Here is a 23,334-nt window from a genome sequence, read left to right as displayed (position 1 = left end):
CCTTAACGAGAGACAAAACTACTCTCTCTCTTTGATTTTTCTATTTTTTTCAAAGTCCCTCAAAAGTGTTTCAATAATTCCATGCAACCATTCCGCAACTTTAGTCATGAGACCGAGATGCTGATGCATGCTGGGAAAAGTAGTTATTTTCCCCCACTTGCTTGTATAATCCTTTGGCCCAAAATACTTCATCTCCCAGGAAGCCACTTTTTTCTTTCTTTTTTTTCATTATCACACTATTTTCTATACTTTTCCACGAAAGAAAGCATTCGCTTGTCAAAATTATCGAACTTGACATCGCGTAAAATTGTTAATTTGAGACTGGGGCAGGAGCAGATTTGTTTAGTATAAATAATATGCATTTTTTTCACTCGGAGAACAGAACGTGAGAGGCGAGATTCTGCTTGCAAACAAGTAGCTAAATGCTAGCCGATTGAGGCTTGTTCTGCTGCTGTTTGGCCACCATGGAGAAGTCACACTTGACTCATTGACTGCTTGGTCAACAAGCTGCACGCTTTTGATGCAGTACTTGAATCCCGCGCCTTAAATTAAAGCACCCGACATGGAGGAAGTTGACAAAATCTTGATACTCGCCCTAAAACAAGTCGGCACGTAAGTACTTGCTGTCGTTGGTGTGTTAATGACAGATGGATTGATAGATACCTTATTCGCCCACAGGGAACATTTACTGTTCCATTTGTCTAGTCTCCACCATTAAAACAATACAACGTAAAGCAGGCAAGGAAAAAAAACATGGCATTTATTCACTTCGTTTTTTAATCAAATGTAGAATAAGGTGTAGAATAGAAGTGTGATTGGTGACATGAGAATAAAGTTTTATATTTGTTGTCAATTGTTAGCAACAAAAACGTTTACAGTATTTTACTTTGTCAGTCAATCAGACAGACTGTGTCTGGGTAATGGCCATCATATGATCAAACAAGGATGTATGACTGTTAGTTTGCAGTTCACATTCCAATACATTTGTTCTGCTTCTTGTAGAGAGCTGAGTGAGGAGATTGGTAGTGTCAAAGACTTCACCAGTGAACATATAGTGGAGGCGGTAGTGAGATGTATCCGGGTGATCGATCCCGGGTTGGGCAGCCCGCTGCCAACCTCCCTCCCGTCCGGCATGTCTGCCCGCTTCAGGGTGGGGATGAGCCTGGCACAGGCATGTCAGGTAACGGCACCCATGACACCACCCTTACTGATTTGTGTAGCAACTCTTTTTTTTTAAGTGAGCAAGGACAGAGGGTTTTTTTTTGGTATGTGTGTTTGGGGGGCAAAAAGCTGTTGTCGCTGAACATGTGACCTAATAATGAAATTCCAAACTTGTTTGCAGGACATTGGTTATAAAGGCGAAATAGGTTATCAAACCTTCTTGTACAGCAGTGAGACAGAGATTCGCTCCCTTCTCATGTTCCTTGTGGAGAAACTGCCCAGAGAAAATGCTGAGGCCTCGGATCAGCCAACAGGTACAGGACACTGACTTGTATTTGAATGGACTAACGATGCTGCTTACTCGCCGTCGGGAGGAGTGAAGCCACCAGTGGCCATCCTAGGTTGCCAACCACTAAGGCCGCCTACCCGCCAAGTCATTGGTGGAGAAACATTGTGTTAATTACCTCCACGGTTATATTACATTGGGGTAGAAGTGCAGAACAGCTTGCTCACATGCAGATTTTGAGAAATAGGCAGATCACGAAAGATTTACTTGGTTGTTTAATTTCACATGTGATGGGTGGGCAGCCACTCTGGACACTAATTACTGTATTTCCCAGGACAAACAATTTTAAAAAAAATCTAATTTTCATAATATGTTCCATTTTAGGAATATATTTCCATAACAGCCATTATTAGACTACTTGTCCACATTCTTGGTATGGCTAATAATTTTAATGCTTTGTTGACATTTTAAGGAGTCAGACTATTTTTTTTCCTACAGGCAAATCAGCCATTCTTCAGAGAGCTATTGCTGCTGCTATTAAAGCCCAGCTGGTAGAACCTTGGCTCCCTCCAAACTGCAGGCTACCACTCCATGGTGAAACACAAGTAAACTCTTAAACACAAATAAAATTGCACATTACTGTCAGGTTTGCAGTTATGATGTGGGCAAGAGGGTGAATCAGTGCAGTGGGCACACTCTTATTCTTGCTACTTTATGTTCACCACTATAATGGTTTTCAGACAATGTGCCATCACTTAAAAAACCTTTTTAAAGAAATCATGCATGTTGTATTGTCGACTGTGTGCTTTTCTGCCCATAGAGTTTAGGTGTAATGCACAGCTTCCACAAGCAGCCCCTCAGTTTACCTTACTGCATGAAAGATCCAGGGAAGAAATCACTGAAAGGTAGGCAGAAATTTGTCAGGACTGGTTTATAATTAATTGTCTGTGGGCTTTTTTTCTGACATATTTTGTTCCACACATCAATTTTATTTTGACCTCTAAAAACGCCGTTTGGTTCAAACTTACTTTTAAATAAAATAGTCAATGCCTATTTGAATATCTCATCTTCTTGAAAGTGGAATTTAAATGATCCAACCGTAGTGAACCAAAAATGCAGTGTGCGCCTGTGGTCCCTCATCATTTTATTGTGTGCATTTCCCCAGTCTGTGACAAATAAAGGTTGTCTTAAAGATTGTGATGGTATGTTGGCATTCACCACTTGCTACATACTTTGAGAAGGAATTTATTAATGCTCACCTGTGCTCTTTCCTAACATTTCTTGATATTTGTATTTCACCATGTATTACAACTGAATTGAAGCATGTACCACGATTTCAGAGGTGAAAGACTACCAGCGAGATTTTCTTCCTCCTGTGACTGCTCAGCTCTCCCATAATGCCGCTGTGGCAGCGTCCTTACTGGAGCAGCACACAGCCGAGCTCAGTGCGGCGCAGGAATGGTACAATGAGTGGAACAGTCAGGGGCTCCTGTCTCGTCTTACTCCACAGGTAAATCATTTGTTTTTCTTGCTACTGAAATATGTCAAAACATGTAGAAACATGATCCCAACTACAGACCACATGGCGATCCCATGCTTTATTAAAACCCTTTCATAATTTTTTTAAACAATTGGTGCCAGGGTACTTCCAGTTGGCAGAAATGGATTGAGTACTGCAATCTTGAATTTAAATTTTCTTCACCCGGCGGAATGTTTGGGTGAGGAGGATAAATCGAGCCGATATAGTAAAATAGTTGTACAGCTAAGATTGCAAGACACGGTCGCCGCTTTGAAAGGGACAGACCCTAAACAAAACATCCATGATTAGGTTTGTGGAAGTAATTTTGTCACACTTGTTTGCTTGGGTTGTCTTCGAGTCATATAGCAAAACACAATGGTTAGCCTGCTAACCAAAATCAGCTCCATTTCACGTTATTCATTCCACTGTCAAAAAGTACGCCTTATGCAACTAGTCTGAGTTTAGTCTAGTTTGAGTTTACATTTTGTCTATTTTAAAATCAAATATAAATTAGAGCCACTAGTCTGAGTTTCTCCCAAGGAACATCAGATGGAATGTCATCTTCTGGACTGACATATGAACAATGGCAATAAACTCAAACTGCAAGCCAGTTACCCTGTTTTTTTCCCCATTTGGTCATATTACATGTATGGATTTGTGCATGAGTGTTTCCATATGAAAAAGTTGTTTTTTACCCTCCAGAATTTTGTGTGACGTCATGGTGGTAATGTTTTAATATGAACATTTCCTGTACGCACTCATATTTACTGCAACAATTGTCTCCTTTCACCCAGGACTTCAGAGCCCGAAAACTGACTCGGCTGCGTAAACGTATTGAGGAGCAGTTACGCTCTGCTGCCCTTCCCCCCACGGAAAGTGCCTTTGGTGGTCTTGGCGCCACCTCAGATTTGTCTGACATACTGCAATCCTTCAGGGGGTCTGCTGCTTCTGCCCACACCCTGACGAAGGGCTCTCACTTCACTCACTCCCAGAAGTTCACTTTTACACAAGTGCGTACGCCTGGCGGTGCAGAATAAAAACAACAAATGGTGGAGAATTATTCAACATTTGTGTGTGTTTGATCAGGAGACGGAAGCAGCGCCATCCCCTGTGCGGCGGACAGATGATAACCACCACAGTCAGCAGGAGGAGCTAGCGTCTTTGCAGCAACAGTTTCAGCAGCTATGCAGTGATGTGGACCAACTAACTACTGAACTGAAGCACCTGAGTGTCACTAATGCTCAGGTAGCAGCGACCCCTTCACTCTCTGCCCCGAAACGAATATCTATTAATTGATTCATCATGTAATGATGTCATCCAACCGATAATGACAGGAAATGCACGCCTCATGTTTTTTTTTCCCACTTTGTCTGTCAGAATATAATTCATCATATAATATAACCTCTTTTACTCAATACGGAGATGAGTGTTGATATCTTCAATACCGTCCGTCTTCTAAAGGAGTTTGAGGGTTATTCAAAATATATTATTTGCTCCTTGTACTGGTTTCTTTTGGACATATAACTCAGATATCTTACCTGTTCTGTAATAGTCATATCCACTTTGAGGGTTTCCCAGATCGAAAAATAATTGTAAACATGTTTAACTGACTTAACTCTGTGTAGTGGCCACTGACTGAGGAACATGATCAAAATCACATTAGTGGGCATTTTGAGTCTGGTTCTAATGTTACATTATTGGACTTGTGTTGTGTTTCGGAGAGTGAAATCCATAAACAGGCCTTCGGACTAAATATCTCATCTGGATTTATCTGTGTAGGTACTGGATGAGTTCAAGCAGCGAGAGCGGCAGAACAACGAGCTGGAAGAAAAAATCCAGCTGAAAAAGAAAACCGTTGATCTGTTGCCAGATGCTGAGAACAACATAGTGAAGCTTCAGGTCAGTGAGATTAGTGAGATTTCTTCAAAAGCACCAGTGCCTTTCAATTGATCGCGGCCTTCTGCTGCAGGCTGTGGTGGAGGCCAGCGCTCAGCGGGTGGTGAATCTGGCCTCTCAGTGGGAGAAACACCGGGCACCACTCATTGATGAACACCGAAGGCTTAAAGAAATCTGCAGTAATCAGGATGTAAGTATGCACAGGAAAATAATAGTCATAATTGAATTCAAAAAGATGTGCAATACTTATTTTTATCTGCGTTTTTCACAGATGGAATCATCGAAAAAGCTGTCTGAAATCAAGGTTCTACATGACAAAATTCGCGTGTCAACAGAGGAGGCCAAGAAAAAAGAGGAAATCCACAAACAGCTGGTAATCTGAGTATAAAAAAAATATTGATATAATCTCTACATTTCTTTCTGCAACTGGATGTGTTATTTGCAGTAAAACAACTCACTTTATGATTGCGTACTGTGTGACGAAAATGCGAAAGTTTTCTATTTGCATTGCCGTTTCCTCATGATAGGTCACAGAGTTAGAAAGCCTTCCCGAGGATGTGTCTCGGGCAGCTTACACACAGAGGATTCTCGAGATTGTGAGTAACATCAAGAAACAGAAGGAGGAAATCACTAAGGTAAGATTTGGGTGGCAACATCTTTCTAAAGAAAAGCAAACGAAAATGTTGCGCTCTCATTGGCTAACTTTGTGCAAACTTCTCAAGTGCTTTTAAGTGTGTGCTTGAGTTGCTTGTGGACTTCAAAAGATATGATGCTCGTAGCTTCTCATGCTGACCAGAAGCCCGATGCTCTTAATTAATGTCAGCATTCACGGTGACATTGGGGTTGAGTTTTGACAAGGAAGAGGGATATTTTTTTTTAGATTTATTGATTCAGTAATATTTTAGTGATCAAATGTCGTTTCTCTCTTGTGTGGCAATTTTAGGAACGTAATGATGCTTGCCTCCTACGTGAACCCATTTCATCCTTTCCCCCTCACAGATTTTGTCTGACACGAAAGAACTACAAAAAGAGATCAACAGCCTCACAGGAAAACTGGACAGGACTTTTGCTGTGACAGATGAGCTTGTCTTTAAGGTCCTTAAAACACGTGTTCCTTTTTCTGGGCTTTTGTTAGTAATCGTGTCTTAAGTCTAGTGATGACTTGGAGCAAAATGCCAAACTCCAATGTCTAATAGGTGTAGAATGGAATTTAAGAAGCAGTTTGAGACATTTAAACATTTTGTCTTGGTAAAATCTTAAGACACATTTTAGTTTCTTTTGCTAACTTGCATAAATTGGAAAAATACTTATATATTTTTTTACCACTTGCAGGATGCCAAAAAAGACGAGTCGGTCCGCAAATCCTACAAGTATCTGGCTGCCCTACATGAAGTACAATTAAACATTCAATTTCCTCTACTGCAATTATTTTTCCACACTCCTTTGCAATATCATATTTTTCTGTTTCCCTCTCTTGTGTAGAACTGCAATCAATTGATCCAAACCATCGAGGACACTGGTACAATCCTGAGAGAAATACGAGATCTAGAAGAGCAGGTAGGAAAAAGAATTGTGTGTGTGTGGTGTGTGGTTTTCCCCCAACTCAAACGAAAGAGGGGGGGGGCGGCTATACTGGATTGGCTGTCGCACAGGTGTGGTCATCAGAGCCTCATGCCGCAGGAAAGAAATTGCCAACAAGCGCCCTGGACAAACATGTCATGCCGCATGCGTTCCTTCAGAGAAGCCATCTTTTCTGCAGTTTGTTGTATTCCTGCGGCCCCCTCCACCTTTCCTACTTAACTGGCTTGTGTCCTGGTGGCTCCGCACTCGTTATACTGTGTATCGAGCAGTGTACATTACCCCTTTGTGTCCTAATTCCTCTTACTTTAGTTTGTTCTGTTACACCCGCGCTGTAAGAAGGAGAGATACCGACGCTAGTTCCTACCGACTGCCGTCAGGCTGCTGAATAAAAATAACAACAACAATAATAATAATAATTAAATGATGTGTGTGATGTGAAAAACAATTGTAAATAGCACTGCGATTTATCCATTTTGTATTTATATTGCACTTAATTGAACGGTGTTTGTTTGTTTTTTCATCTTTCTTCTTTCTACCCACATTCTTGCTGCTGGAGGCTGTAAATTTCCCCAGTGTGGCACAAATAAAGGATATCTTCTCTTAACAATTGTTTTTTGTTTTTTTTCCATTTGTCCACAGATTGACACAGAAAACGGTAACAAAACTGTGGCAAATCTGGAGAAGATTCTAGAAGACTACAAGGCTATTCGACAAGAGAATTCTGCACTTGCTGCCAAGGTTAGAGAGGGCTGACGCTGAGCTACCTACTGTCCAATGATGTCCAATCTAAAGAACAACTGTTGTTACTCTGAACATGACTGAAATCGGTCTTAGACCGAAAGAATTAGTGTTCATGAACACTTCCCGCCTGCTGTGGTAATTGGGAGCTGCTTTTCTTCAAAAAGCTCAAACGGTATTTGTACCACAGTAACTAAATAAGCATTTTTAATATGTCATAACGATCGCGATGCCTGATTTCTCATGTTGTTCACATCTGCGGCTAAACATGCCTGAGTTTCCAAAACACACACTGGTTACTGAAACAACTTCAGACAAAAATACTAATAATTTTAAAAAATCTATTAAATGAGCTAATGAAAGTCAGGCACCAGCAATCATGCTTACGCTCACTTGTTTCAATTTGCTATTCCAGTTCTTACCTAAATCAAGATCAACAGCAAAAGGTGCTGCCAAACCTTCCTCCTTAGTTCAAGGGCCGTTGTCATGATTGTTAAAAAAAATGGGGGAAAATAACATGCATTTGATTGCATTTTTTTTAATACAACAAGCACTCTCGTAAATTCCAGAATGAGCTGTATTTGAACTGAATGTTGAATGAATGCAATTCGAATGTGTCATCTCGGTCTATTATTAAAAACAATTGTATCTATTGTTAAAAAAAATCAAGTGTTTTCGACATTTATTACCAGTTCTCAAAAAACACATTCAGCCATCGTCACACATGATTCTGCTCCAAACTTTAAGGTTCAGAAATGGTTGAGTCAGCACGAATGGCGCTCGCATTACATCACAGTCATGTACTGTATGTTGAAATAGTGACATGCGGCTAATTGAGATTACCGATAGTGTTAAGGAGCTTAGACCTGTTTACTGAGTACCATATTGACTCACACCATGTCAGGTCCTGGTGAAAGTAAACACACTCTGCTAGTCATGAGAAGTCCTCATATCCTTGTTGTCCAGCTAACCTTCAAATGTTGAGGTGATTCAGCAATAGCTTACTTTTCCTAAACTATATTTGTGTTTTAAGGCCCATTGATTCACCTTTCAACCTGCATGATTTCAAATTGAAGTACAGTCATGTAAAATGATCAGTGATCCATCTAAATACATAACAGGCTTTTGAACACATTTTTAAGACCTGTTTTAATTTTGAAAAAAATGTAAATACATCCTTGGAACTTGTTAGATCTCTAGCAGTTTGAGATCTGCACTCTCCGCACAACGCGCAGAGTGCAGTACTGCAGTTTAGGAACAAGAATTTGGTACTTGGGCGACTGCAGCACAGGCCCTGGACCCTCGTTTGCAACCAACCACATGCTCAGCTCGAACAGTGGAAACTGAGAGTCGGTTGTTGGGCCAGGAGAGGGAGCTGGAGCCAGAATCCGAGGTTGTAGCACTGAAGAGACTGGAGCTACAGACAGGGGCCAGCGGTGTGGCTGTGTGCCAGACCAGTGGAGACTTAGGACTGGACAGCGGAGGTATGAAAAACTTAGCCCTGGGCGGAGAACGAGCAGCCTGAAGATGAACAGGTTGGAAGAGGGCTGGCAGATGTTAGCATTTGCTATTTTGATCTCAAAAGGAGTGTATGGTATTGCTGATGTGGCAGGTCAGCAAAAGTTCAAGTGCTTTCTTCTGCAGTTCAAAATGAGGCGCGTCTTACCAGTTTTAGATTTGGTTTGCCGTCTGCTTAAACCACCGACGCAGCTTTATGGGCATTCTGTCAAGAGTTTGCATAGGAAGGCTTGGAAAAGCAAAACTCAAAATACAGGGCGAGCAGACTAATGCAAATGTGGCGACCACATTCGTCAAAACAAAATCTGTAATCACCAGTGACAGGGATCAAATCGACAAGAAGTCCATTTGTCCTCTTCTATAGCACTTGTCGTCATTCGGGTCATGGGTGAGAGCATGGCTGGAGCCCATCCCAGCTGACTTGGGGGAGAGGCGGGGTACACCGTGGACTGGTTGCCAGCCAATCAAAGGCACATACAATGGATTTTTTAAAAACAGTCTTGCTCCATCCCTGTTAAAATGCCAGGCTTGTAAAAAATGAGACCAAGATAAATCATTTCAAAACTTTTATAAAAGCAAAAAAAAAAACATCGAGGCTAATATATTTTTAAATTGTTTAAAAACTGTTGATGTGCCTGGATTTAGAATTAACTCATCACATCCAAACTCATCTTAAATGTACACCTGTGCCTCTGACTAACCCAAAGTAAAGTTTAGATATTCAAGCTGGCTTTTCTTGACATTTTTGGAGGAGCATCTTACATTACAAGCCACGGGCCACAAAGAGCTTCCACAGGATCACAGTGATCTCATTGTTTAAAGGAATCATTCAGCAAAAGGGTGCAAAATAATTCACCAGGCCTCTTGAGGCACATCAGTGACATTACCAAGCCCTGGAATTGGTTTAAAAAGTAGAAGGAAATTGGTCAGAGGGTAAAAAAAAACCTAACAGCAACACTGAAGAAGCTTCAGCTATTTCCATCAATTACTGGCTTTTTAAAGTATATGTGACAACCATGTCCCATCGTCTTTTTATGTATCGGAAAAACCTTGACACCTCTCAAACGTATGTGTAACCGTGCAATGAAACCAATGGGCAATCACAAAATATAATTTTGGAGCATACACAACACTGCTCAACTTTATTTGAGGTTAAGCAGAGGTCTTTTGAATGGTGCTAGTTGTGCGGTGACCCACAAATAACACAAGTTTGAATGTGACAGCCACACACACCGAGTTGACATGCACATTTTTTAAACCACATCTCAGCTCCTCCCACACACACACACACACACACAGACACAGATTTTCCCCCCAAATGAGTTGTTCGGGTTAACTGTAACATTTAACAGTGGAAAAAAGTTTGCAAATAAATTATCTTGGTCTCATTTTGGGTGCTTTTAACATCACAAAAACCTGGCACTTGAACAGACTTGTGTCGACATTATATCCACTCTATAGTCAAACAAAGACCTTCACGTGAAGGCTTTTGGAATGTGGGCGGAAACCAGAGTCCCCAGTGAAAACCCACGCAGGCACAGAGCGAACATGCAAAATCCACACAGGAATGCCAGAGTCAAGCATTTCGAAGACCAAATCTTTGAACTGTGAGGCAGACGTGTTCATCGCTTGGCTACTGTATTGCCCCAATAACCAGTAACTACTGGTTACTCTAAAATGGTTCAAAGATTTTGTTGTTTACGATGATACTAGTGCAGCGTGTTATACCGGAGACAAATTCCTTGTGTGTTCTACATACTTGGCCAATAAAGATGATTCTGATTCTGATTCTGATAAAAAGGAAACCTGTGAGCTATTATGTTAATTGAATGCACTTTAATCCGGCCTCCCAGACACAGAAGGTAGAATGATTCCGTGACATGACCAATGGGGTTTGTTGTATCATGTTATTGTATGGTGTACAAGATGTCAAACGGGGGTAAATATTTTGACAATATTTATTGAATTATGTAATGTTCACAATAAATTTACAAAACCAAAGTAAGTGGTTACCTTACCTTATACCAAATTCACTGGTTCACAGCATAGCCATGCAATACAACACTTGTCTTTTGACTGAGGCTAACCTTTCTTTTGCTGTTTGTGAAGTACCGCTCTGCAGTATTACAAAGTACAACACATCAAATGACCTCAAATAACCCACACACCCACCCCTCCTCCCTCGGACCCCGCCCGTCACCCCAGAGTGTTTGGTCTTGTTCCATGTCATTATTCTGCTCCATTTTCTAAAGCAAAGATTAAAGAAATGTTATGCATGCAGACAAATTTTCTCCTTAGCGTTATCCTCCACAATTTTTGTGGCATTTCGTGAAGTTGGGCAGTTGCAAATATGGTGGCTTCCTTGGTCGACGTAAAGCGGGCCGACACTACCTGCTGATGTGTCCTGAGTGGCTTTACGGGGGCCACTTTGCTGTTGTCGACACCATGGAGGAACAATGTGTCCTCGTGTCATTAAGGAGTGCTGCGAGCTCATGGTCAAAACCATCCAGCAGAAAGTCGAGGACTGTCGAATAAGTGAAGATTCTGTTTCTGAAGAGCTTTCGAAACACTCTAATGCCCGCCCAGATTTCGTTTTTCCCCGCTTGTCCAATCGATTCCAATGAATGTAAGACTCATGATCATAAATATGAAACCAAGCGCTGCGAAACATGCGGCCTGAAAAAAAAGGAAAAAAAAACAAATAGAGGCGACATTAGTATGGAAAAGTCTTTCTGAAAAGCCCTTAGGGCAAACCTACTTGGATCTTTGGTCTGGACTTCATGGGTTCTTGCTCAGTGGGGATGATGCGGATGTAAAACAGTCCAGGAAGGATGAAGATCAGACTCGGAGCAGTAGTTGCCCCTAGATACAAAAAATTAAGACTCTCAACATTTTACCATCCTCCAAAAAAGTATTGGCATAATTTTGTAAGTCAATGTGCGGTACTGTACTTTTGTGTCGTGCTTCTTTGTTTAAATACATGCTGAAAAATGATGATTTTTAAAATGAAAACAAAAACATTCCATTTTTTTATCGTACATATTTCCATTTCTAATGTGTTCACCTATTCATGGTTTCACCGCCTTGTAATTTATGATCATTTCAACTGCAGTCCGTGAAATGCATTGAGATTTGTCATCAAAAGCACAAATGATTTTCCAATCAGAAGTTGAGTTTATCCACCCAGGTCAGCTACTAATGTTGCAATTTTTGCATTTATTAGGTGATTGCTGTTTGGTTTCTGATCATATCACGTTTTTGACACAATACCATCGGAGTAGAGGAATCCCCCGCTATAAAACTTTTCATATTTCACTTCCTTGCTGTTGCACCGATTTTCGTTTTTGTACATGTTTTTTTAAACAGTTCATTGTGTTTTGCATCCTGATTGGCAAACGGACTGTAGACTAATGTCAACAGTCTCCGCGCCTCATAGCTGTGCAGCTTGTCAAATTTTTTCCACGGCAAAATCCACAATGTCGACAAAAACATCTGTACAATATTTTTTAAAACGGTCAGTTGTGTGCAAGAAAACTCTGTTTATTTGTTTATTGATTTTTAATGCTAAGGCCTGAAAAAAAGTTTAATCTTTGGTTTCCTTCAATTGTATGCGTAATAATTGTAAAGAATAAAGATGACTACGTCACGGATTTCATTTGGCAGCTGTTCTTTTCGGAACGTCACCCCCGCAATAAACGAGGGATTACTGTATATGACAATTATGATTTCTAAATGAATATTACAGCAATTCCAAACGTGTTCGTCAAATGTGATACCAGTAATGCCGAAGATGTCTCGAATGTTGGGCACGAGGATGACCAGCAGGTTGACAACAAACAGCAGGCACAGGGCGATGACGATGTGGCGCACCCAGTGGAAAGCCTTCCCGGGGAACAGAAGCTGCTGCAGGGCACGACGGATCTGATGGAAACGCACACGCAGTACTTTTTACAGTAAGCACCGCCGACGACTACATTCAGTTATTTTTATTTGTTATTCCAGCATGCCTTTCTTTTGATGATTATTCAAAATTCAGTTAAGTGTGCTCAGTCATTCATGGCGTTTTGCATTGTTTGTTGCCATTGAGCGAAATGGATTTTAAAAACAATGTGACGTCAAAGCAAAAATCCACCAAATGAATACTTGTCGAAGAACACGTATCACTCATAGACGCATATGTTTATAAATTGTTGCTTGGCATGGTGTAAGATGTGAATTAACGATGCAGATGCTCTTACAGGAAAGAGCACCACAGGGACAGTCAGAGTGACAGCGACCAGAACAGCCAATCGCACGCAGAGGATCAGCGTGTCCAGAGGATCCACCTTGCTATAGGTATGGAGCAGCTCTGCTTCCGTGTTTTCTGCACAATACCCCCCCAAAACAAATTGACAGACAAATATTGAAGTGAAAATGATGACATTTCTGGCCAAAATAACTGAGGTGTTGCACTCACCGTAAAAGGTTAGATAGCCAAAAGTGGCAGTGAGGAAATACATAATAAACATCCCAAGGATGGAAATATTGCCAACATTCTGCATTCTTCTCTTGGTTGGACTTGATGGAATAAGATTAAGAAAATACGAATGAGGTCAAATCTTTGTGTTATTTGCAATCTTCTTTTTTTTTGTTTTTTGGGCTGAGCATTTCTTACTTTCTCAGTTCTGTGTAGATGGGAAGAACTTCAGGGTGACACACAAAGGCAAAAGCCAGAATTGGAATAGCATATGCCGTCTGCAAACAAAGTGGGAAAACAGCTGTCCAGCCCCATTTCTCACATGACACGGTAAATATACGGCCTACTCATATATGTACATCTCATACTCATATATGCTCCGATGGCAAGATGTGTCAGGTGTCGAGCTGAAATCAAATCTTATTGAGCCCGAGCTTTACCTCTTGGTTGACGGTGAAGAATGTGGTGGTGCACATCTCCCCTGAATCTTCTGTGGTGACTGAGTGATTGCCAAACACCTCCAGAGGACACACAATGTGAAATCTCTTGTAGATGACCTTTTGTGACAGAATAAGGGGAATATAAGCCTGTTTTTTGTGCACAAGCTACATACATGCTCCACTTCAAAATGATGACTTTTCTGTTGGCATGTAAAAAAACAAAACTAAATGGCTACAGGTTAAGTAACGTTGCCTGACATTACGTGGCATTGCATTTAGTTCAAGCTAACCATTATTTAGATTGTATCATTTCGCATACACTTACCGCAGAGAGGAAGAACACCATGCAGGAGAGAGAAAAGCCACTTGTGTAACCCAAATACCCTGACGAGCACAAAACAATCGCATTGAATCAGGACCCCCGGTTACGATGGTTAAATCGACAATGTGTTTGTGACATTATCCATTTTCAACATGGCTCTGTAGAGGTTGTATTAAAAAAAATATTTGATCATTTAAGTGAACACAAAAATTGGGATTTACCAAGGTGCTTCATGAGGGCCAAAGGAAGGATGATAGAGACAGTGACTATGATGATCAGGTAATTTCCATTCATGAACCAATCACTAGGTGAGGAAGATAAAAGAGAGACTCCTTTACCACAATTTTACCACAGCTGTGTATTGTCGCCTGTATTATTCGATGCAGAGATTGTGGCAGATGATATTTCATGGAAATTTTTATTCATCTTCCATTCATAATGTGCACACTGGATAATACAGGATTTCTCCAAAGTTTACTGTCAAAAAATCTAATATATGTACAGTAAGATGTCTTTGTGTGATGTATGCCTTCAATGGCATTAAATCAAAGGTGGGGGTTGGTAAATCGGGAAAGACAAACATGAAGCCAACCAAATAAGAAAATGGCTAAGCCGTTACTCCACAGCTCCAGTAGGCCTATGCTTTTGTTTTTCTTTTATGCCACTTTGTCACATGTCCAGAATTTGTCGTATACATGTACTTTCTCAACACAACGACGGCCAAAATACAAATGCTTCTATCTGACAGAGATGTCAAACCCAGATCCAGAAAGCCACAGGGGGCTAAAGACAAACTGTGGCGGGGTTTACTTTCTGGACCTGGATTTGACACCCCCATCGGATAGAAAGAGAGGCATTTTGGCCGTCGAAATAAATATCCAATGCACTTAATGCATCATTGATTTCAATGCTCTCACTTTGATCATGGACTTGCAAACTCAAATACTGGCCAAGGTATGACTCATTTTCGGTCTAACTCTACACATGACTACTTACTCTGACCCGGTTGTTTGGCCGAGAAAAGCCTGGATGACCAGCGGTAACTCAGACTTCACAATGAACAGGTAACTGGACATGGCTGCGAAAAAAGACAAACATTTATTGACCATGCCTCTCTTGTCATCACATCGGTGTCACGGCATTTTCATCATCTAGATTCACGTCCGATTCATGTTGAGAAATGACCTCCAATGTTATGTAGCGTGATGACGACAGCTGCTATAATTTTTCCTGGATGTCCAAATGCTCTGAAGCCCAGATGCTCATAGGCACGGATACCTAAGCAAAATAAAATAAAAACACAGTCGCCCAAAAGAGGATGAAGTCAACAGCAACAGACTTTAGTACTTTGTTTTCTAAATGTTTTTGAAGCCTTACCCACGACTCCTGCACTTCGTAGCAGCAAATGGACGGAGTAGGAGGACAGACATGCGATACATATCAACAGGACCCTGTCATACACGCACAGTAGCAAGAGAAATTTGTTTCAAATCAACATCTAACTACAGTGATAAATTAGTTTAGTGTGCACGTAAAAATGTTAATTCAGTCAACGTTTTCATAGCCGGATAAGTTGCTCGCAGAAGAACCATCAGGTCTCAATATATTAATTCTTTTTAATTCAGGTTCAAAACGATACATTTTGATCAAGCTCTTTTGAGCATTTTTTAAATGAATTTCACTAATTGCGTGGTTCCCGAAAGCTACTTTTTATGTCTCTCCTTTGCCCTGACATAACAGATGGGTTCAACAGGAAGAGGAAGCCAGACAGACAAACACTCAGGAGTTCCCTCTGAAAACAGAACTTTGAGGATGATGAGACAAGCACTCACAGGAAAAGGACAATGCCTGTGTTGGACATGGCGTACGAAAGACCCAGAATTCCGCTGCCCATGATGGCGTTACTCAGGTTAAAGATAGACATCCCCAATGAGGTTTTACCCTCAAACTGAAAGAGAATTAAGTTGAAATGTAAATCAGACCAAAAAAAATAGCCCAACAACAAACAAAAACACGTGTTTTCACATTCAATAGCACTACTAGTAATGCACATAATGCATTTACTCATAAAGCCAATAAAATCCCCCCTTAAAATGAATTGAAATACCATTAATCCATTCTAGGACCTACAAAACCCACCACCAATTTTATCTTAAGGCGCAATAATTATTCCAAATGATTCCAAAGATTCTGTGTTTCCGCCATACTCACATCGGTAAACTGGGGCGTCTTTGTGGGGCCGCTCTTGTGCTCCAGAAACAGCTGATCCTCTTGCGGGACCCTGGAAGTGGAAGATAATACTTTCAATGTGAACAATATAAATGCGCTCAAGTTGTGGAAATTTGCCACAAGTAAACGAAAAGGAAGCAAATGAAGCCTACTCTTCATCCATCGGCACAGCGGCTCCAGCATGACCATTTGACAGTTTCTCCATTTCCATATTTAGATGGGACGATCTCAAAAGGAGATGAAATGACAAGCGAAATCTGAAAAAGGGGCAAAACACAACGCAAATGATAAATAAAAACGGCAGTGCGTTTTATTCAGAATGGCCTTTCAAAACATCCCCGATCAGGGTACAATGAGTAAAGTGTGATCATTTAAAAGCTCTACCAATGTAACTGAGATGTTTGCAGGAAGTGGGCACATGTTTTTGTTTCATTTCCTTTCATTCGATGAACATGTCTACTAAACGAAGGTTGTTTAAAGAAATGGTTTTTTTTCCTCTCTTTCGCCATTGCGATACATTATGGTATGTCCATATTTGTGCTCAACTTTACACAGATCTGATGGGCTGGATCTCATCGTCAGATATGTTGCATTTTTATGGGCATCGATGATGCACAAATTTTGGTGGTACGAGTGTCGGTCCCGTCCCTATCGCCTTTGTCCAACCTTCACCAACCAGATGTACCAATTAAATTTGCATCGCTGTCCAATCGGAGATCCTTGAAAAAATATTTATATGGTTACATAATGAAGTAATTTCTTTAGAGACACATTAAATGTTGTGTTGCAGTATTCAACACACATAGCGGATGTTTTTCAAATTTCATGCAGCCGTACTGAAAACTGCACAGACTGAAATCGCCATCATCATAACAAATATTATATTCCGAGTGAGTTTTGTTTTTGAGTCTGAATTTTTATTTTTAAAAAATCGTAAAATTCGAAATTCTCTTCCAAATGTTTGGAAAAACATTTTGTATAAAGTATTCCAATAGTGTGACTTTATTCTTGGAATTTTTGCCAATTATCTTTCTTGTTCAAACAGAAACACTAACAAACAAACTTTTAAAAGAGTAGGAAATAAATGTAGTAAAAAATAAATCAACAGCTGCTATTTGAACTTCTTCATTTCTCAGTAATGAAACAAAACACAGTCAGTGCGTCATATAGATAAAATAACACAAGCAACATCGAAGTTGTCAACGGTGGTCCGGCCTGTCATCATTGTCAAAGTACACGAGTGAGCTCATGCAGCCAAAACAAACGTTTCTTCTCATACCTTATCGCTATTTGGTTTCCCCGTGGCAGCAACGGTAGAAATCATCTTCAGGTCAAGTCAGATTGATCACAACAGTCACTCATTGGCCTTTGAGAGAGGGGCTTGACCAGCGGTGGGCGGGCTACACGCGAGCCACTCGGATCCGGTCCACTCAGCATTTGTGTAATCAAAACTACTGCACTATTTTTCCTGCATTGATGTTGATGCTTTTATTTCTCCCCCACACAAAAAAATAAACATCTGTGTATGTTTTCATTTTATCATCATCAACAATTATTTGTTTAAAATAATGTATTTCTAATTAGAAATAATTGACATTTAAAAATGACTGTTTTTTTTAAATGACATTAAATTTCAGTTTATTAATATTTATTAAAAAAAAAAAGCTTTTGATAAGCCCCCACAATCGTTTTTAGAAATCAAATGTTTGCCCATGCCTAACAATATTTACTCCCAACCCGACATTCCACCATAGGCTAGCACATGCTACACTTGCCAGTGAGACAGAAATGGCTCCAGTGTAAATAAACTTGTGGCCAAACTAAAAGTACACAGTGTACAGTTCGATCCCTCGGCAAGCATTTCAGGTCATCACGTCATTCACGAAAGTAACGGCTACATTTGCTCCAAGGACTTGAAATGAATCATGCGTTTCTAGAGACACCAGTAATGCTCGACTTGTTGTTTATGTTGACTTTTATTTTGACACTACGTCAAATATATATATTTTTCTATTACCGTGGATGAATAGAATCCCACATGTCTCGTCAACTAACATCCCTTCTTGTTTTGAACATTATCTCTGTAGATTGTGTCATTTAAAAAAATAATAATAATTTAAACAATAATCTAGTGTCACGAAAACGCCCCTGGTCGTAGGTATCAAAATTTTGGCTGCGTCTTCACCTGTGCTGATTGGTTTGCTTGCCCTAATTAAAGACATTTTTAAAAACAGGAGTTTTTGAGCAAGATGGCAGCGTGGCAGCGGCAAGGCAAGAGCGAGGCCAAAGGTTTGGCTCCAAAAAAAATGGATATTTTCACTTTGAGGCCCTCTGTGACGACAGACAATGTGATAAAAGCTGAGAATGACCTCCCTGTTCAAACATGACTGCGTTGCTTTCTCACAACTATTCACGTGGCTCTTTCTAATCCCGTCCATACACAAATAGACATCATAAATAGTACCATTTACTTCAGTAGAAGCTCTTACTAACCATAATCCAAAATTAAACATGCCAAATGAAAAAGACATAGACAGAGATTGCAATGGTCCGTTCGCTCTACTTATTGACAGTGCTTAATATCTCCTTGCCCGGACATCTCATCCGAGAAAATTAAATCTAAATAAAACTTGTGGAGCACGTAGTCCATTTCCATTCTGCTATATAGAGATATTATAAATCACGTATCGTAACAAGCCTCGGGGTATCATATCGCCAAAATTGCATTGCATCGACTTGGATTCTGGTGTTGATTTGGTCATGCTTTCGACATTATTGTATGATGCCAAGACAGCTTCACGTTGATCTGTACAGAATGTTTTGAATGTCATATGATGATATATATGAATACTCAGTGTTTAACCTTCACATGGGCCGTCAGCATGACAATTAATCATCTCGACCGACAAACTCACCACATCCATGAGAAAAGTCACATTTTGTTCTGAACGGTTTTTATCTTGTTTCCCAACATACTTTCAGGAAGAATCTTGAACTCCATCGCATATGCTCAAACAATCATCTCATGATACCCTTTTCACCTACAGTATATAAGTTTCCTTGATTAGGAAGCATCTTCCACAATAGAAAAGTCTAACAGCTTCCTTTTCAACCTCCTCTTTCCCCAGCCAAGGATCAAACCGGATGACTGCCTGCTGTGCGGCGACAGTGCTTACCGCTGATCCACTGTGCTGCCACCTTTGCAAACATCAAGTTTAAGTTTTTTTGGTTTTTTTTCCAAGCTGAGATCACAAAAAAATTACTGAAATGATACAATGCGGAAAATAAAAACAAAAGTTGGGCGAACTCAAAACTTCAAGGTAGCAAACTTCAATAAAATTTTAAGTTGAGCCATTCAACAAAATCTTTTCACTTTTGGTAAGGTGAACATTGGCTTTCTCGCATTTTCAATAAAGAAATGAGTCTACAGAACTACTTGTCCCTTGTATTGTCCCCCAACTTAAAGATAAGTGAAAACAACTCTGCAAAAATGTCAAATAAATGTCAACAATTTCGATTTTAGATGTGTCCCAACTTAATTTACTATTTTATCTCTCCTAAAATACAAGTTGTGCTCTTTTTTTTTACAGTGTAGTTAACCTACAGTAACTCATCCTTTGTCTTGTGCTCAGAATGTTCCTGTTATGATATAACAGCACAAACCACTCATTGCATCTATTTTTTTCCTCACATGATTTATGCAGTCACACTCTGGACATTCATGTGTCGGCGTTGAATTTGTCGCGACTCATTACCATGCCAAGTAGCTCTTTTTTTCCTTTTCTAATTAATCTAACTTAGTCACAAACTATATTAAATCAACCATTCAATGTTAAACCTGTTATTGATGTGACCGGTGCAGGATTATTATTTATTTATTTTTGTTTGTTTTGTGGAATTATGAATTACGGTTCGTCGGGTATTGATGAAACTTAGGTGAGAGCGGTGGCACTTAAGCAAGGAAAATCCAATTCCTTTTAGGTGCAAATTTGAATAAATATAGAGAAAGAACAGATAGCCTTGTTATGCGTGAAAAATAATGTAAAAGAAAAAAAAACATGATCAAACACTAAAAAGCATCCCATAATTTAAAGGGGAATTCCCCACTGATGATATGGCAATAGAAGCAACTACAGTACCAGGCATGAAACGTTTTCCCACTCACAGTAAGGCTTTGCGCAGATTACGGTATTTGTTCATGTATTCCTACTGCTTGTTCTAACTCCTCATATTTTTGTACATTTCTCTCCAGGGATGAATCACACAAAAACACAAACACAAACACAAACAAGACAGCTCACCAAAGCAGGCTTGCACACAAACTGAACACGACCGAGTGAAACGTCCGAGTTGACGAGACTACACCTTCAACAAAGCACTTTTCTTTTTTTCCTTTTTTTAGTTGAGCAGAGCTCTTCCAGAAGTCAAACCACGTGGCAGCAGTCAGTCCGGCTAAGGAAAAAAAAAGAATTGATGGACTTACCACCTCGAGCGAGTCCAGCTGCCCCTCACAAACTGTTGCTTGTGTCTCAAAGTCCTGCCACCACAACAGCCCTTTGGGGACATGCGTAATATGGGTGTGCTTGGGAACCCTGAATGGAAGCGCACTGTGGCTCTGGCGAAGGTTGGGAAGAGAGGAACAAATATGGGAACAGGGAGTGAGAAAGGGGGGCTGAAAATGATGGGATCAAGTTTCTTGTGAGGTCACACGTGTCGGCACTCCTCTTCCTTTCCCTAAAACAGACAACACATTAACTGTGACTTTGTTAATAAATTGAATAGTGGGGGATTGCCAAGATGACTAGCGGTATTATTATACTCTTATTATTCTCCTGTTCATAAACATGAATGTGCTTTTATAGTTAAGGAAGCGCCGGAGTCTAGTGACGTGCTAAGAGTAGAAGGTATTGTGCACGTTATTACATAAGAGTCCGGAGTTGATGAGCAGCCATGCCGTATCTGAGAGCCAAGATGCACAAACTGCTAGCTGTGCATTGCATCAATGTGCAAATGTAAATATCTGAACCGGCGTTTCCCCGCAAGTGTGCGAGGCAACCCGAGTCCATGTCCTTTGAAACAACAGATGGTAAAGGTTAAGAACACTCCCAGTATGGATGCCGTGCACGCATCGTGGGCCTGTGTGTTTATATGTGCATTCAGAAAAGGGCACTGTGGTGATTTAGTATGCCGCTTAAATAAACGCTTTGGATTTGAATGTTCCAACATGTGTGAGGACGACACACATCTTTAAAAAAAAAGACATTACGTAGCAAAACTCAATAGATATTGTTGTATATGTTCCATTTGTTCTCAAACACACATGCAAACTTCATGTGGTCATTGCATCCAATGCAATGTACACGTGGAACTTCTGAAGTTGACCCTCCCTGAGATTTGAGGGGGAAAAAAAGTGTTTCTTGAAAAATAGACCGGCACTTTAAAAACCTAGCCTCCGTCATGCATAACGTTGTGCAAGACTTCTGTGCAGCGTATTCCAAAAGAGGGAGCAGTCTCAACATAAAAGTTTTATGGGGAGAAGCAAAACTATTCGACGTTATGACTCCAAGTCAAAACAGTCAGACCTCCGCGTCGCGATAATTTATTATCCAAGTTAAGGTGGAGTTTTTCCTGCAGTGTATTTCGAGCGTATTGTAAAAAGAATACAATAAAATATTTTACAAAAAAAAATTAACACACATTTTCAATCAGCACATACATTTTTTTTAGGGACATATTGCGATTTTAGACAACCGTGTGATAACGTTTTACTTTTTTCACATGCCGGTATGACTTCTTCACCCTATCGCAATATTTATACAGACATGAAGAGGGGCCCATCCATAGGTTCAACCATGTCAGAGGTTTTCAGAGTACTCCACCTGATTCTTTCTCCATCTGGCTACACTGTGTGAGCTAAAGCAGGTGTGCACAGTCACAGTATATGCCATCACGTGTCATTCTCCATGCCCATGCAGCAGGCAGCTGTTTTCAATGGAAATACAGAGATAACTCAAAGGCAGTGCTACCTAGGGAAAAAATAACAAATAAAACAAACAGACAGAGCGACAAAGTTGGAGTCTCGATGGTTGTGCAGTAAATTCCACCTGAGCCAAAGAAGACAAATAAATCGCTCTCTCCCACACACACTACTGAAATGATTACACACGCACAACTGAATAAGAGACCGTTTCCGTATATGAGAGGATTTCAGTGAGAACAGAAGTCATTTCTGTTCAAAAAAAAAAAAAAAAAAAATTGGCTTCCATGTTTTCAACAAAATGTGTCGTTGGTTACGACGGCTCTTGATAGATAGTTGTTCTCTGTCCAATAGCCAGCAAGTAGCTTAGCGTAGCGCTTCAGTAGTGCATAAGGAAAGTAGTGGGTGAGAGAGTGTTTCAGTAGTGTGTATGTGGGGCAATCTTGACCCGCGTCCCAATTTTTGCACCCAGTAAGTCTGGGTGGTTTTCTTGAAATCTTCACAGACGCGTGCGGTTAGAAACGTGCCTTTGCACCACTGTGGGTGTGAACAGAGCCGACTTGCTTGACAGCCAATGGAAGCAGCTTTTGTCATTTTTTTTCTTCCAAATTCAGCACAGAAAAGGCGCATGCTCTACATGGCTGAATTCCATGCAGGAAATTGATGCGTGCAAAGTACATTTATAAGGAACTACAAGAAAATTTCCACTTGCGGATGATGTACAGTTGGCCAGGGCGATCACAGATCCCTGTTAGGCAGTGGGCACCTGTGTCCCAACTTCGACTTGCAATCAGCAGGCTTAAAATATTGTCTCCTGTCAGCCACCAAACTGTCTGTTGTGCCAGGGGAATGTAAAAGAAAAGCCCCTTGGTCCCCCAAAACACCCAGCATGGCACCTAATGGTGGACCAAATTTTTACACCTGAGCACACGTTTACTGTCTACAAAAATAGAGCCCTCTGGGTGTAAAAGGTCCGGCTGGTAAGCCTGAGCTAGGATGGTTTTATAAAAGTAACTAATAAATCATTTTAAATGATTTTTCACAAATGCACAGGTAGCCATTAGCCATTTGTTTGTCCCCGTCACTAGATGAGCTTTTTCGATTTGTGTAACGTTTTAGAAAAACAATGGAGAAAAAAAATCGCTATATTAGCTCTCATCAGCTTGGCATTGTGTTGTGACCATGTGTTGTCTTGTTTTTTTCCCCCTTGG

The 23,334-nt window shown here is 40.4% G+C and overlaps 2 protein-coding genes across 2 annotated transcripts; one reads left to right on the top strand and one right to left on the bottom strand.

Moving 5' to 3' along the window:
• Positions 1-186: 186 nt before the first annotated feature.
• ccdc22 (coiled-coil domain containing 22) lies at positions 187-7,846 on the top strand. Its single transcript, XM_052059666.1, has 16 exons — positions 187-612; positions 1,003-1,180; positions 1,343-1,475; positions 1,946-2,052; positions 2,268-2,352; positions 2,788-2,957; positions 3,761-3,976; positions 4,053-4,211; positions 4,746-4,865; positions 4,936-5,052; positions 5,134-5,240; positions 5,395-5,497; positions 5,862-5,957; positions 6,195-6,254; positions 6,345-6,419; positions 7,083-7,846. The coding sequence occupies exons 1-16, from the start codon at positions 563-565 to the stop codon at positions 7,194-7,196; spliced, it is 1,890 nt and encodes a 629-aa protein (XP_051915626.1). The 5' UTR covers positions 187-562; the 3' UTR covers positions 7,197-7,846.
• A 2,797-nt stretch (positions 7,847-10,643) lies between these two features.
• LOC127596798 (sodium-coupled neutral amino acid transporter 3-like) lies at positions 10,644-20,799 on the bottom strand. Its single transcript, XM_052059665.1, has 16 exons — positions 20,630-20,799; positions 16,299-16,403; positions 16,129-16,198; positions 15,750-15,865; positions 15,295-15,368; positions 15,103-15,195; positions 14,914-14,995; positions 14,139-14,221; positions 13,921-13,979; positions 13,596-13,712; positions 13,354-13,433; positions 13,156-13,256; positions 12,938-13,062; positions 12,476-12,620; positions 11,458-11,561; positions 10,644-11,375 (listed from the first exon to the last, which is right to left on the bottom strand). The coding sequence occupies exons 2-16, from the start codon at positions 16,355-16,357 to the stop codon at positions 11,271-11,273; spliced, it is 1,413 nt and encodes a 470-aa protein (XP_051915625.1). The 5' UTR covers positions 16,358-16,403; positions 20,630-20,799; the 3' UTR covers positions 10,644-11,270.
• Between the last annotated feature and the right edge of the window lie 2,535 nt (positions 20,800-23,334).

This window comes from Hippocampus zosterae, chromosome 2 (genome assembly GCF_025434085.1).
Source record: "Hippocampus zosterae strain Florida chromosome 2, ASM2543408v3, whole genome shotgun sequence".
NCBI classification, from domain to species: domain Eukaryota; kingdom Metazoa; phylum Chordata; class Actinopteri; order Syngnathiformes; family Syngnathidae; genus Hippocampus; species Hippocampus zosterae.
The sequence above is the reverse complement of the archived record's forward strand: the minus strand, read 5'-3'. Positions and strand labels throughout refer to the sequence as shown.

What these genes read in the sequence shown, in the direction of transcription:
- ccdc22 (XM_052059666.1), top strand. Translation starts at nt 563, where the DNA reads ATGGAGGAAGTTGACAAAATCTTGATACTCGCCCTAAAACAAGTCGGC. An exon ending in GCCTGGCACAGGCATGTCAG is followed by an intron (nt 1,181 to 1,342) that starts GTAACGGCACCC and finishes ACTTGTTTGCAG; the next exon opens with GACATTGGTTATAAAGGCGA. An exon ending in CAGATGAGCTTGTCTTTAAG is followed by an intron (nt 5,958 to 6,194) that starts GTCCTTAAAACA and finishes TACCACTTGCAG; the next exon opens with GATGCCAAAAAAGACGAGTC.
- LOC127596798 (XM_052059665.1), bottom strand. Translation starts at nt 16,357, where the DNA reads ATGGAAATGGAGAAACTGTCAAATGGTCATGCTGGAGCCGCTGTGCCG. An exon ending in ATCTACACAGAACTGAGAAA is followed by an intron (nt 13,257 to 13,353) that starts GTAAGAAATGCT and finishes TATTCCATCAAG; the next exon opens with TCCAACCAAGAGAAGAATGC. An exon ending in AGACATCTTCGGCATTACTG is followed by an intron (nt 11,562 to 12,475) that starts GTATCACATTTG and finishes TTTTGTATCTAG; the next exon opens with GGGCAACTACTGCTCCGAGT.